Below are 11,589 nucleotides of genomic sequence, written 5' to 3' on the forward strand. Positions count from 1 at the left end.
TGACGTATTAAATCAGACGAAAACAGCTTATTGGTACGGATTAAGAACTAAATCAATATGCAGTAGATTCTATCAAAAGATAAAGATATGGCTGATGTTACGAGGAAGACTCAGTACAAAATGATAGCGTTACATTGTATGATATACTATATCTAGGTAGTAGTATCCAAGTAATCAGTAATATAATTTGTCACTGCATGTCGCTATACCTAAATTGAAAGTAAGATAAATCGCAACAAAAAATGAACATAATGCAAGGATTAAAAACTGTGTGACCAATCGCCTCTCTGAAAAAAGTAATGCATTTGACATTTCTTTTGACGTCACGGCACTAATGTCAAAAGTTTGTCAAGTGCTCACGCGATGACTTATGTCATTAGTCATCCGATATGTATCTGTATTTATCTGGAAATACTTTAGCGAAATACAAAGTTATCGTTGCAAACAGCTAATATTACTGATAATCACTTTCACGTAACGCGTGATAGCAAGCGTCGGCCGCACGCGCGATGAGAACAAGAGGAAAAATTTAGTGTGGAGTTGTATTTCAATGTTTACCTCAGCGAGTGTTTATATTAGTTAAAATGGATAATAGCAGTGATAAGAAAGACGATACGAGTGCTCAGAAGAAAGAAGTGCTGTCGAGCTTACAGAAAATATGTTTAGTGTGTGGAGATAAGGCATTAGGTTATAACTTTAACGCGATCTCTTGCGAGAGTTGTAAGGCGTTCTTTAGGAGAAACGCCTTAGCGAGCAAGGAGTTCAAGTGCCCGTTTACGAACAACTGCGTGATCACTGTGGTAACTAGACGGTTTTGTCAGAAATGTCGCCTAGAAAAGTGTCTGTCCATAGGCATGGTGAAAGAGTTCATCATGTCGGAAGAGGACAAAGCGGAAAAGAGACGGAAGATAGAAGAGAACAGAGCCAGGAAACGTCAGCGTGATCCTGACGACGCGGTCACTAGCTCCAAGAACGTCAAACGAGATGATGAAGGTGATACTGGGGTGATTCCTCTACAGGACACAGTTATACAGTATGACACTTTGAGTACAACTTGTAGTCCGAGTAGCACAGTGCAGTCTCCGTTGTCAAATGACCTTGATGCCTCGTTACAATCTCCTCAATACAACTACACCCCCTCAGCCCCCGTCACACCTGGCACTGACCAGCCGTACCCCATGAAGATATACCCTATAGATGAGAAATCGGTGATCAACAGAGCAATATATGAACAAAGAATGATGGACTCCTACATTTATGAGAACGTTGACAGCAATATGTATGGAGAAACTAAACAGAATAGTATAAGGTTTGTATGATGTTATTATAATAATACAAGAATTTGTAACTTTTTATGTGGAGACCTTGAGAATCAAATTATCACATTTGAGAATTAGAAGACTATCAAAATAAGACAAAACGGTTATTTCCTGTTTATAAATGCTGTAATCATATTCAGTTTTTGCAAATATGATAAGAATTTAACCATTCTGCACAACTCAATTATTTGGAAATAATTCTGTACAATGAGGTTTTACTGCAAAACTGAATCAAGTTGGTTTCAATACAACTATATATCATAGTTCTTCATGAAAAAGCATATTAGTATAGCAAAAAAATGTATTTCATTCATTAAACGTAATTCATGATAATTTGTTCAAGGAAAAAAATTACAGTAAATATTTTCCCCATTAAGTGATGACAATACCTAGGTATAGGTTTAGCGGCTTGCAAAATATGTATTATTTGTCATCATAGCCTACACAACTTGGTTTATTTGTAATAGTAAGGTGCGACCAAAGTCCAAAAGTATCATCCAGGCAACATAATGTTGAGGAGTCTAATCACTTTACAATGCTCCATTTATTAAACTAATTTGTTTAGAAAACTCCACTGTTTGCAAGTCTAAATAGAATCTAACAAGAAGAAAAGAAGGAATTAACATTAGTGTTAATTTATAATGGTATTTGCAGTGGTTAGTCATTATTATTATTTCCATAATTAGTTGATACAGAAACCACAAATATTTCTGAAAAACTGAATCTTAAAAACCAATATGGGAGTCAGGCATTGGAAACACATTCAACAGTTTTTAACTTTTGTAGCTGCTCTTGTTTATATGATTTTCTATGTACTTGTTTTAGGTTGCAAATTAACAATTTTTATTTTATTTACTCAGATCAAAATGTGTTTTGATCCCCACTTGATGACATTGCACCTTAATATAGAAGGCCTATAATGATTGTAATTGACAGATCACTGTTGACAAATAGCGAGAAGACAGCGTACAGAGAGACGAGGCCTCAGCATGTGTGCGAGGAGATCCCGTCTACGAGCACCAACCCTGATGTCAACAAGGCCAGGGATATCCTGCAGGATGTTGAGAGGTAAGCACTCCTATTCAAGTAGTTTAAACTTCAACCATGTGGCTATTATGTCTCAATATGTCACAGCCAAGCCACAGGTTGAAATAAAAATAAATGTATAGTCTCTAAATATCTGGTTATCATTCAGGGTTATGTACTTATAAAAAATCTATTGGTTGCAATAGATCTCTTTTATTACCTTTTATGAAACCTTTATTACCAATAATCCTTTATATAAAGTTATCAGTATTCCTGTTCCTCTCGCAAAATAGTTAAATTGCAATAATAAGACAAAAGCAAAAGCATATCTGCCAAATTATAATAATAATTTCTATTTATCTCAGTTTAATCTTCTATTTATCTTCATTTTCGTGGCATCAGCATGAGCCAGCTATGTCCTTGCACTTAGCGTTTTCTTCGGTTTTCACTCATTAAGTGACTTGCAGGCTTCTTCATCAATAATGTATTTTATCCTTACTTAATATTCTTATTTATTTATTTTACTCAGGCATTTAAGGCATAGAAAATACTGTAACATTCTCATATTATAAAGAGGAAAACTTTGTTTGTATGTTTGTTTCGTTGTAATGGATAAACCCAAAAACTACTGGACAGATTTAAAAAATTCTTTCACCCGGCACCCTTTCATTTTATATTTTATCCCGGTACGGGCAGTAGTTCCCACGGCACGATTGTAAAACCTTGGGAAAGCGGATAGTTTTATATAAAACAACTTGAAAATAATGCACACGAAACGTCGGCGTCGTGTTACGCTGTGTGGTGTCGCCTAGCTTTCCTCGAAACCTCCGGTAGACTCCGAGAGGAAGGTCTCGAAGTGATGAATTGAAACTCGTAACATGAACGACTTGAAGTTCGTATTGTGGCTGTTATATTTATAAAGCTGAAGAGTTTATTTATTGTTTGATCGCTCTTATCTGACCTATTTGAAAAATTCTTGCGATATATGACTGCCTATTAATGGAGTAGGTAAGGCTACCTATAGAATACTTTATCCGGTTGCGCTTAGTAGTTCCTAAGGGACGCGCGTAAAACCGCTGGTGGACCTGGTACACCATATTTAAATCTAGCAAATGTCTTTGCTCATATTTCAATCTTCTTGCTTATGGACAAAACTTCAAAAATCTATCCCTGCCCCTTTTAATATGAGCGTTACTAAACGAACTGACCCACTACTATTTTGTGTTGATTATGAAGATGCCGATCCCTAAATAGTTTGGAAAAACCCACACGTATAAAAATAGTAAATATTTCAAATACCTATACAGATTACATGAATAGACAACCGAAAAGTATGTAGGTACCTACATAGTTTTTGTACAATTTCTGTTGTTTTTTTTTGGTAACTACTTATGCGACAATATAGTAGCGGAAATATCAAAGTCCTAACTACAATATTATGAAATGTTGTATTGTACGTTATGTTTTCATTCACGGTGGAGGCACTTAACTGATTAAGGCGTTTTGGCATGGCTATCGAGAGTAATGGATATGGCCCTGGACACTGGTAGCAACAGACCAATTTCTATAGGTGTGAATTAATTCCCTAAAGACATGCTTCACAGCTTGTGTAAACTATCTTAACTTCTAAACTACTATCATAAAGAGAACAGAGTTTCTGCTCTATGCACCGTTCCCGAATTGTATTTCGTTCCGGCGCAATATATTTATCTTCCACTTCCATTCCTCCCAGTCACTCGTCATACTAACACCATTAAAAGGCTACATTATCCCTTATTAACATAGGCTTTATTTTATCCATGTTCAAGAGTAATTTCCTGGTATATGTACATACATGCGAAAATATCTATCTAAAAATAAATTCCATTTGATAGTATCTGTCAATCACAAAATAACATAACGTAGCCTAAATATAGACGATATTTTGGCTAACAGTCACCGTTAGCTTATCTCTGGGTAGTAACTATAGACCTTGTGAACTGATAACGCACCTGCCCGTGTGAGTCACAGGACATGTGTGAGTGGTTTGCCAAAACACTGTCCTAAATTCGATGACTGTACATTGTTATTGTAGGTAGATATAGAATTCTTTAGCAATAATCTGTTTGGAATGCCGATTTTTAGGTGTTAATATATGTAGTTTATAATCTGTGTGTTTAGAAGTCTGGATAATAAGTCCTTGAATATTTTTTGGCAATGTATTTTTTCTTGAAATGTTAATGAAGTTGTTGCTGTTAAAAAAAGATGTTCAGACGACAACTTACTATCCATAGGTTCCCCAAGGAGTCTCGCTAGTTATTTCCATCCATCCATCACAGCCCCTAGGTTGTCCGTCTTCGGACGTAGGCCTCCTCCAAATCTTTCCATTTCTACCTACTTCTTGCCACTCTCATCCAAGTTAGTCGCTAGTTATTTACCGGGTACTAAATTGTAGACGGTGTATGTCAAAAATAGTTATCCTTAAAATCCTCCCACTGATCTTATACTTGGACCTCTACACATCTCAAAATTGAGTTCTACAGGTCTTATCAAAAGTGGGGAATTTTGCGGATTTTCTTGTTTATTTACACCACAAAAGAGTTGTCACGTTGTTGACTGTACCCAATTAATTTCCGATCAATAATATTAATCTTAGCATCATTCCTGATAGTTCTTAAGTACGCAATTACGTTATAATCACGGCCAACATGACATTGCTTATTTGGAGCGCGGTGCCAAAGTCAGTGCAAAATGATAAAGATAAACTAATAATCAATATTAATCTCATTATCTTATCACGCGGGCTAGTAACAGCGGTATATCGGATCGAGTAAATTGCTGCACCTCAAATATTTCGCGCAGATCTGACACAATATAACTGACCACACCTATCGAACAGATAAGCAAAGAATACTCTACTGTATTTAACACATGCCCTATATTTTAGTTCTATTTCGTGATAATTTTGTAATGTATTTGTTTTGACTTCTATGTGTTAGCAAACTATTCTAAGTACTTATAGGCTATCAAAATATTTTTTTGGTATCACTTTAATATACTTAAACGCACTATCTACACTATCTAGATTACAACCGATTTAAGCCGGACATTAAAACGAAATAAAAAACAAATTAAGACTTACCTATAGATCACTAGCTTCCGCCCGCGGCTTCGCCTGCTTGGTATGTTGATAAGAAGTAGCTTATGTGTTAATCCAGGGAATTACCTACCTACATGCCAAATCGATCCAGCCGTTTTCGTGTGAAGGAATAACAAACATACATCCATACATTCTCATAGATTTTCGCATTTATATCGTTAGTAGGATTATGGGTGATTATTTACTATCATATTTATATATAAAATATAAAATAAGTAACTTTTCCTGTCTGTAGCGATTTCACACCAAAGCTACTGATACCGCACCTATGCTTATGTTTTCTACACGCATCTAGAGTCTGAGAAAGGCTAATAGCTAGGTACTTTTTTGCGGAAAGTAATTCCCTTGAGACGCGTTGTGGAAACGTGTGGAGTAGCTAGACCAAAAAACATAAAAGCCTAACTAGTATGTTACATTGATTAATTTGGGAATGTATTTCATTTGCAGGATAGAACCGAACTCGATGGAGTCGATCCTGTGCGAGGCCATCAAGCTGGAGTTCGAGGCGTACACCTCCGTCAACCCCTGCAGTGGCTCTTCTAGAGAACTTAATGAGGTGAGGAGATACCTTCCCTTGATTATATCAATATAGAGAAAAAAGATGCGGATAGGACTTATTGAGTTGAAACGCGATTAGAAAGCTCAAATTGTCGTAAATAAGTATCTTCTATGAAGCTTTTTTCCCTGATTATAGTTCGGCCATTCAGAGAATGCGTTCCTGACACGTCGCGATTGAACGATACTAACAGCGATTTACTTGCGTTGCAGTTACGATAAAAATATTTTTGCTGGTTGTTTACCGTTTTAACAATTGAGGAGCATTAAAACAACATTATTATATCAATAATCAATGAATGTAGTTACGTCGTCAGTTCAATCGCGACGTGTCAGGAACGCATTCTCTGAATGGCCGAACTATAAATAAGCTCAAAATCATAAAACAGTTAGGTACTGCTTGATATCCACTGTCGCATCATCAACTCCCGAGCCTTTTCCCAACTATGTGGGGTCGCTTCCATTCTAACCGTATGCAGCTGAGTACCAGTGTTTTACATGGAGCAACTGCCCATCTCTCCTTCTCAACCCAGTTACCCGGGCAACTCATTACCAACTGGCAAGACCTGATGGCGTACTTTCTAGTCGCTGACTACCCGTAGCGAGTGCCAAATATGTTTAAGTTTTTTCTAAGTATGTACTAAGCTCATTTGGTGGAACAACAGAAGAAATTTTTCGCCTCAAGTTATGAGTCATAAAAAAGTGCCCTCTATCATAAATTGTATTTTGTTTCCCTCAGTAACTATTAGTATTCAATTTTTTTCATCAACAAAATTCTATATTTCTATACTATTTATAGATCTCTTCTTAACATAACAACACTCATAACTCTTCCTGTAAAAAAAGAAATATAATTCACGATTTTCTATCCAATATTATAGGTGGAACGTGCCAAATTAAACGAGCTAATAGTAGCGAATAAAGCGCTGAACGCTCCCATAGACGATGACGTCACGCAACTCGTGGGCGACACCGCTTCCACCGCCGGGTTCAAGGTAACACATATATCAATATTGTTGTTTTTATACTAAATATATAGAATTATTTAAAGAAAACTAGCTAGTGACAAGCTGAGCATCCTAAATTGAGATAAATTTGTGTCTGTTAATGATAGACACAAAAAAATATATAAAAAAAATATCTGGGTATTGATTTGGTGAATAAATCATTAGAATATTTGATAAATCGGTATCTAATATGAAAATTATGTTCCTCCCTCTCCCAGAGTTCAATTAATGTTTAAATTATATTCCATCTTCCTCAGTTTAGCAATTTTAAGGTACCCAACACTGTATCTTAATGTAACTACTGCTTTCAGGAGGGTGACGGCAAACACGACCCTCGATTAATAACGATAGTGAACCTTACTGCTATTGCAATACGGCGGTTTATCAAAATGGCAAAGAAAATCAACGCGTTCAAGAATATGTGTGAAGAAGATCAGGTGAGTACAGTATCTGTTATTACGTATACCTCTATCTATATCTATACTAATATAATAAAGCTGAAAAGTTTGTTTGCTTGAACACGCTAATCTCAGGAAATGCTGTAGTGATTTGAAAAATTATTCTAGTATTAAATAGCCCATTCTTGATGAATGGGCTAGAATAAAGGCTACTTTTCTCCGGAAGCGTCGAGTAGTTCCCACGGGACGCAGGTGAAACCGCTGACGGAAGCTAGTTATCATATACATTGCCTACTTTTATTTCTAGGTCACAATAATATCAAATGTCAAAGTTGACCTTAGTCTACCTCAACAACGCGTCACATCATTTTATTTTAAGCCGAAAACCTTGATTCTTAATTAATCTTCTTCTTTCTCCTGCCCTGTTCCCAAATATTACTTGGGGTCGGCGCAATATGTCATTTTCTTCCATTTTCCCCTGTCACTCGTCATACTGACACTCACTCCCTTCCTATTCATATCATCTTTCAGGCAATCCATCCATCTTTTCTTAGGTCTTCCTCTTCCTCTCCATCCATCTACATTCATACTTAGCACACACTTTGTTGCATGCGTATCATCCCTCCTCATTACATGTCCATACCACGACAATCTTCTGATTCTTAATTAATAGACCTACATATTTATATCCGCTTGATATTTATAAATAAGCAAGTCTACAAAATTATTATTACTTACATAAAATAGCCAACATACAAAAATAACTCAAATTCTTTGCTGTTATCAAAGTTTTACACTCAAGGTCCCATTTTTTTTTTCTAAAAAAGGCGCTCCTGCCTATTTTCATTTTTTATTTATTTATTCCTAAACCGCGTATTGCTTGACCACCAGATATAACCATTATATGCATTCACTAGGTATTAAAATATCGTGTTCGTATAATTTTTAAGGTTATACCTAATTCATGCTTCTACAAATCAATTATTAAAATAATGTCCTATTTGTGGTAGGTGGCGCTGCTCAAAGGCGGCTGCATAGAGATGATGGTGCTCAGAAGTACCATGACGTATGACGGACAGAGAAACCAGTGGAAGGTGAGTTCAAGTTTCTCTCTCTCCCCTTTTGTGGGATATAATCTCTTAAAATCCTCTGATACAAATCATGGAGAACAAAATGACGAGCGAAGGTGTCATAATGTAAATGCTAAGAGAGTAACATAACTTCCATGGTACAAGTAAAACCTCAGTCTTCAGTCTTAAAATAGCTATTATATATAGAAAAAGTCGTGGTGGCCTAGAAAAAGTCGTGGTGGCCTAGTGGGTAAAAGACCAACCTCTCAAGTATGAGGGCGCGGGTTCGATCCCAGGTCAGGCAAGTACCAATGCAACTTTTCTAAGTTTGTATGTACTTTCTAAGTATATCTTAGACACCATTGAGTGTGTTTCGGATGGCACGTTAAACTGTAGGTCCCGGCTGTCATTAAACATCCTTGGCAGTCATTACGGGTAGTCAGAAGCCAGTAAGTCTGACACCAGTCTAACCAAGGGGTATCGGGTTGCCCGGGTAACTGGGTTGAGGAGGTCAGATAGGCAGTCGCTTCTTGTAAAGCACTGGTACTCAGCTGAATCCGGTTAGACTGGAAGCCGACCCCAACATGATTGGGAAAAAGGCTCGGAGGATGATATAGCTATTTTAATAAGATCTATTTCTCTTCCAGCTACCTCACAGCCAAGAACAATTCGGTTCGATCCGCACGGACGTACTGAAGTTAGCAAAAGGCAACATCTACCGCTCACACGAAGCATTCATCGTGACGTTTGAACCAAAATGGCGGACAGACGAACATGTCATACTCATCATGTCGGCTATACTGCTGTTCTCGCCCGACCGGCCTAAAGTCGTGCATCCTGATGTTATTAAACTTGAACAGGTCAGTTAGAACTAATATTTTGTTTATTTAATAGTTTATGAATATTGATGAGAAAAAAAAGAACAATCATGTACAAAGACTGAACTGGTAGCAATTGGTAGAAAATAATGGTAGCTAGTAGCAATGAGGTAGCACTCCCTTCATGTATTTCGAGAGGATCGACAGCGATTCTGACTATTAGAGGGAAAAACAACTGGTGAAACAAACTCTTTAAATAAAAAATATGCAACGTTCGACATATTTCTTGTCTTCACACACTTCAGTATAAAATCTTTTCCTTTTCAGAATTCCTACTACTACCTACTACGGCGTTACCTCGAAAGCGTCTACCCAGGTTGCGAAGCCAAATCCACCTTCCTGAAACTCATCCAGAAGATTCTAGAACTTCGCAAGCTAGCTGAAGAGGTGACCGGAGTATATCTCGACGTGAACCCTATTGAACCCTTACTCATGGAGATCTTTGACCTTAAGCACCATGCTGCATGAAACACAGGGTAAAATAATATGTATTTATTTAGCACCTTCTGCCACGGATTAGTTTATTAATGGAGTGTTTACTATGTGTATTTATTTTTAGAATTTATGTTTGAAAATAAATTTATTCATACTCACGTGTTGAGGTTAACATTCCATTATTTACTAATCCATGTATGTTTTTGTTTCTTGTCCGTCTGTCACTTCGGCCTAAATAGCTGAACCTATACGGGATATTTATATTTGTTAATAAGTCCAAACTGTCCGTTGGGATTACTTTTTATATTCCATTTGATAAGTATTTTAAAATCGTTATTCTTGTACTGAGTACAAAGTTAGTTGCAACATATCATGATGAATTAAATGCCAAATTATATAGTTACATTTGTGATAAACTAACAAATACTAAGGCTAGGCTACATGTCCGATCTCTCGCAATGTTTACAAGTGTATATAGTATGTACGTCTGTGTAGTCAACGCCCATTGTCTAACTTTAAGTACAATATAAGTGTGTGTTAGTCGTTTTTCACCTGTAGAGAATAATTAGGAAAGCTTGGGGAACATTTTACTGAATATGAAAGCAAAACTATTCGAGTCGAATTTGTGGGAATTGTAATTGGCAAGAAAGCACTATAGCAATAATTAGTATAAAATTTACGTATTCAATTCGATGGTACCTTTAGAAAAATTACATAATATACGCGGTCGAATTGAGAACCTCCTTCTTTTTTGGAAGTTGGTTAAAAATATACGAAAATGTCCAATATTGCATACTTATAAATTGTTTATTTAATGAATGAAAATAGATTTTAATTGCAGTAATCATTTTAAAAAGCTCAATTCTTCAGTTAAATATCAACATAGTCTTGTGGGCCTAGCATACTACGTATTTAGAAATATAGTACGTATTGCCAACGAGTTTCCTGTAACAGTTTCACCCGAATTTTCATCTGAATAAAAAGTAGTATATATTGTTATTCTGATATAAGAGCTACATTACTACATCAAAATCAGTTCAGCCGTTCCCGCTATAAGTGCTAGGCCCAATCATTCTAAAAACTGCACTTGTGTGATATCCACGATCTCTCTAACTCATAGAACCAGTTGCCATACTATGAAAATACTATATTTTACTCCTTGATTTATTTTATGGAATCCTTTGTTTTAACTAGATTATTATCATTATCTAATCAGCCTAGCCAAATTGTTAGTGGCTAAAATATTTTATTTGGTACGCCTGTTGACTTGTCGTACTCGGTTTTAGACTCAATAGACCTTATTTTAGGGTTTATTTTACCTTTTATATCCAAGGCTCTTAGCGTAAACTCGAAACGTTGCAAGAGTAGCCAATTATTTGTATAGCAAATTGGATTTTATATCCAGTTGCATAATTTTTAGTCTTTCACTGTGTAATGCAAATGTACCTTATGTTTTAGGAATAAAGTCTAATTTGCTTTGCAATAAAATATGCGATCTTTCGAATTTCCATCAAAGGCTTTAGAAGTAAAATCCAAGCCAATTAACAGTATATTACACAAATTCGTTAAAATTTCAAATTCTATATTTATTTTGTTTTAAACTGTAAATATTTTAACTTTAACGTACGTTTATTGTTAATTAAGAGATGTTTATTTTTATATTACCGTTTAGATCAGGATATTGTAAGTGCAATAATGTATTTTATAAGAACGAAATATATTATAGTTTGTTAATATTATGTCTTTCATTCATTAAGACAGT

The 11,589-nt window shown here is 35.9% G+C and overlaps 1 protein-coding gene across 1 annotated transcript; it reads left to right on the forward strand.

The window, feature by feature from the left end:
• The first annotated feature begins 355 nt into the window (after positions 1 to 355).
• LOC124641944 (nuclear hormone receptor HR96) lies at positions 356 to 11,566 on the forward strand. The gene is made up of 8 exons (XM_047180210.1): positions 356 to 1,309; positions 2,256 to 2,387; positions 5,932 to 6,040; positions 6,921 to 7,034; positions 7,358 to 7,483; positions 8,455 to 8,538; positions 9,162 to 9,374; positions 9,660 to 11,566. The coding sequence occupies exons 1-8, from the start codon at positions 585 to 587 to the stop codon at positions 9,858 to 9,860; spliced, it is 1,704 nt and encodes a 567-aa protein (XP_047036166.1). The 5' UTR covers positions 356 to 584; the 3' UTR covers positions 9,861 to 11,566.
• Positions 11,567 to 11,589: the final 23 nt, after the last annotated feature.

This window comes from Helicoverpa zea, chromosome 23 (genome assembly GCF_022581195.2).
Source record: "Helicoverpa zea isolate HzStark_Cry1AcR chromosome 23, ilHelZeax1.1, whole genome shotgun sequence".
NCBI lineage: Eukaryota > Metazoa > Arthropoda > Insecta > Lepidoptera > Noctuidae > Helicoverpa > Helicoverpa zea.

What these genes read in the sequence shown, in the direction of transcription:
- LOC124641944 (XM_047180210.1), top strand. Translation starts at nt 585, where the DNA reads ATGGATAATAGCAGTGATAAGAAAGACGATACGAGTGCTCAGAAGAAA. An exon ending in ATCCTGCAGGATGTTGAGAG is followed by an intron (nt 2,388 to 5,931) that starts GTAAGCACTCCT and finishes TTTCATTTGCAG; the next exon opens with GATAGAACCGAACTCGATGG. An exon ending in CTTCCACCGCCGGGTTCAAG is followed by an intron (nt 7,035 to 7,357) that starts GTAACACATATA and finishes TACTGCTTTCAG; the next exon opens with GAGGGTGACGGCAAACACGA.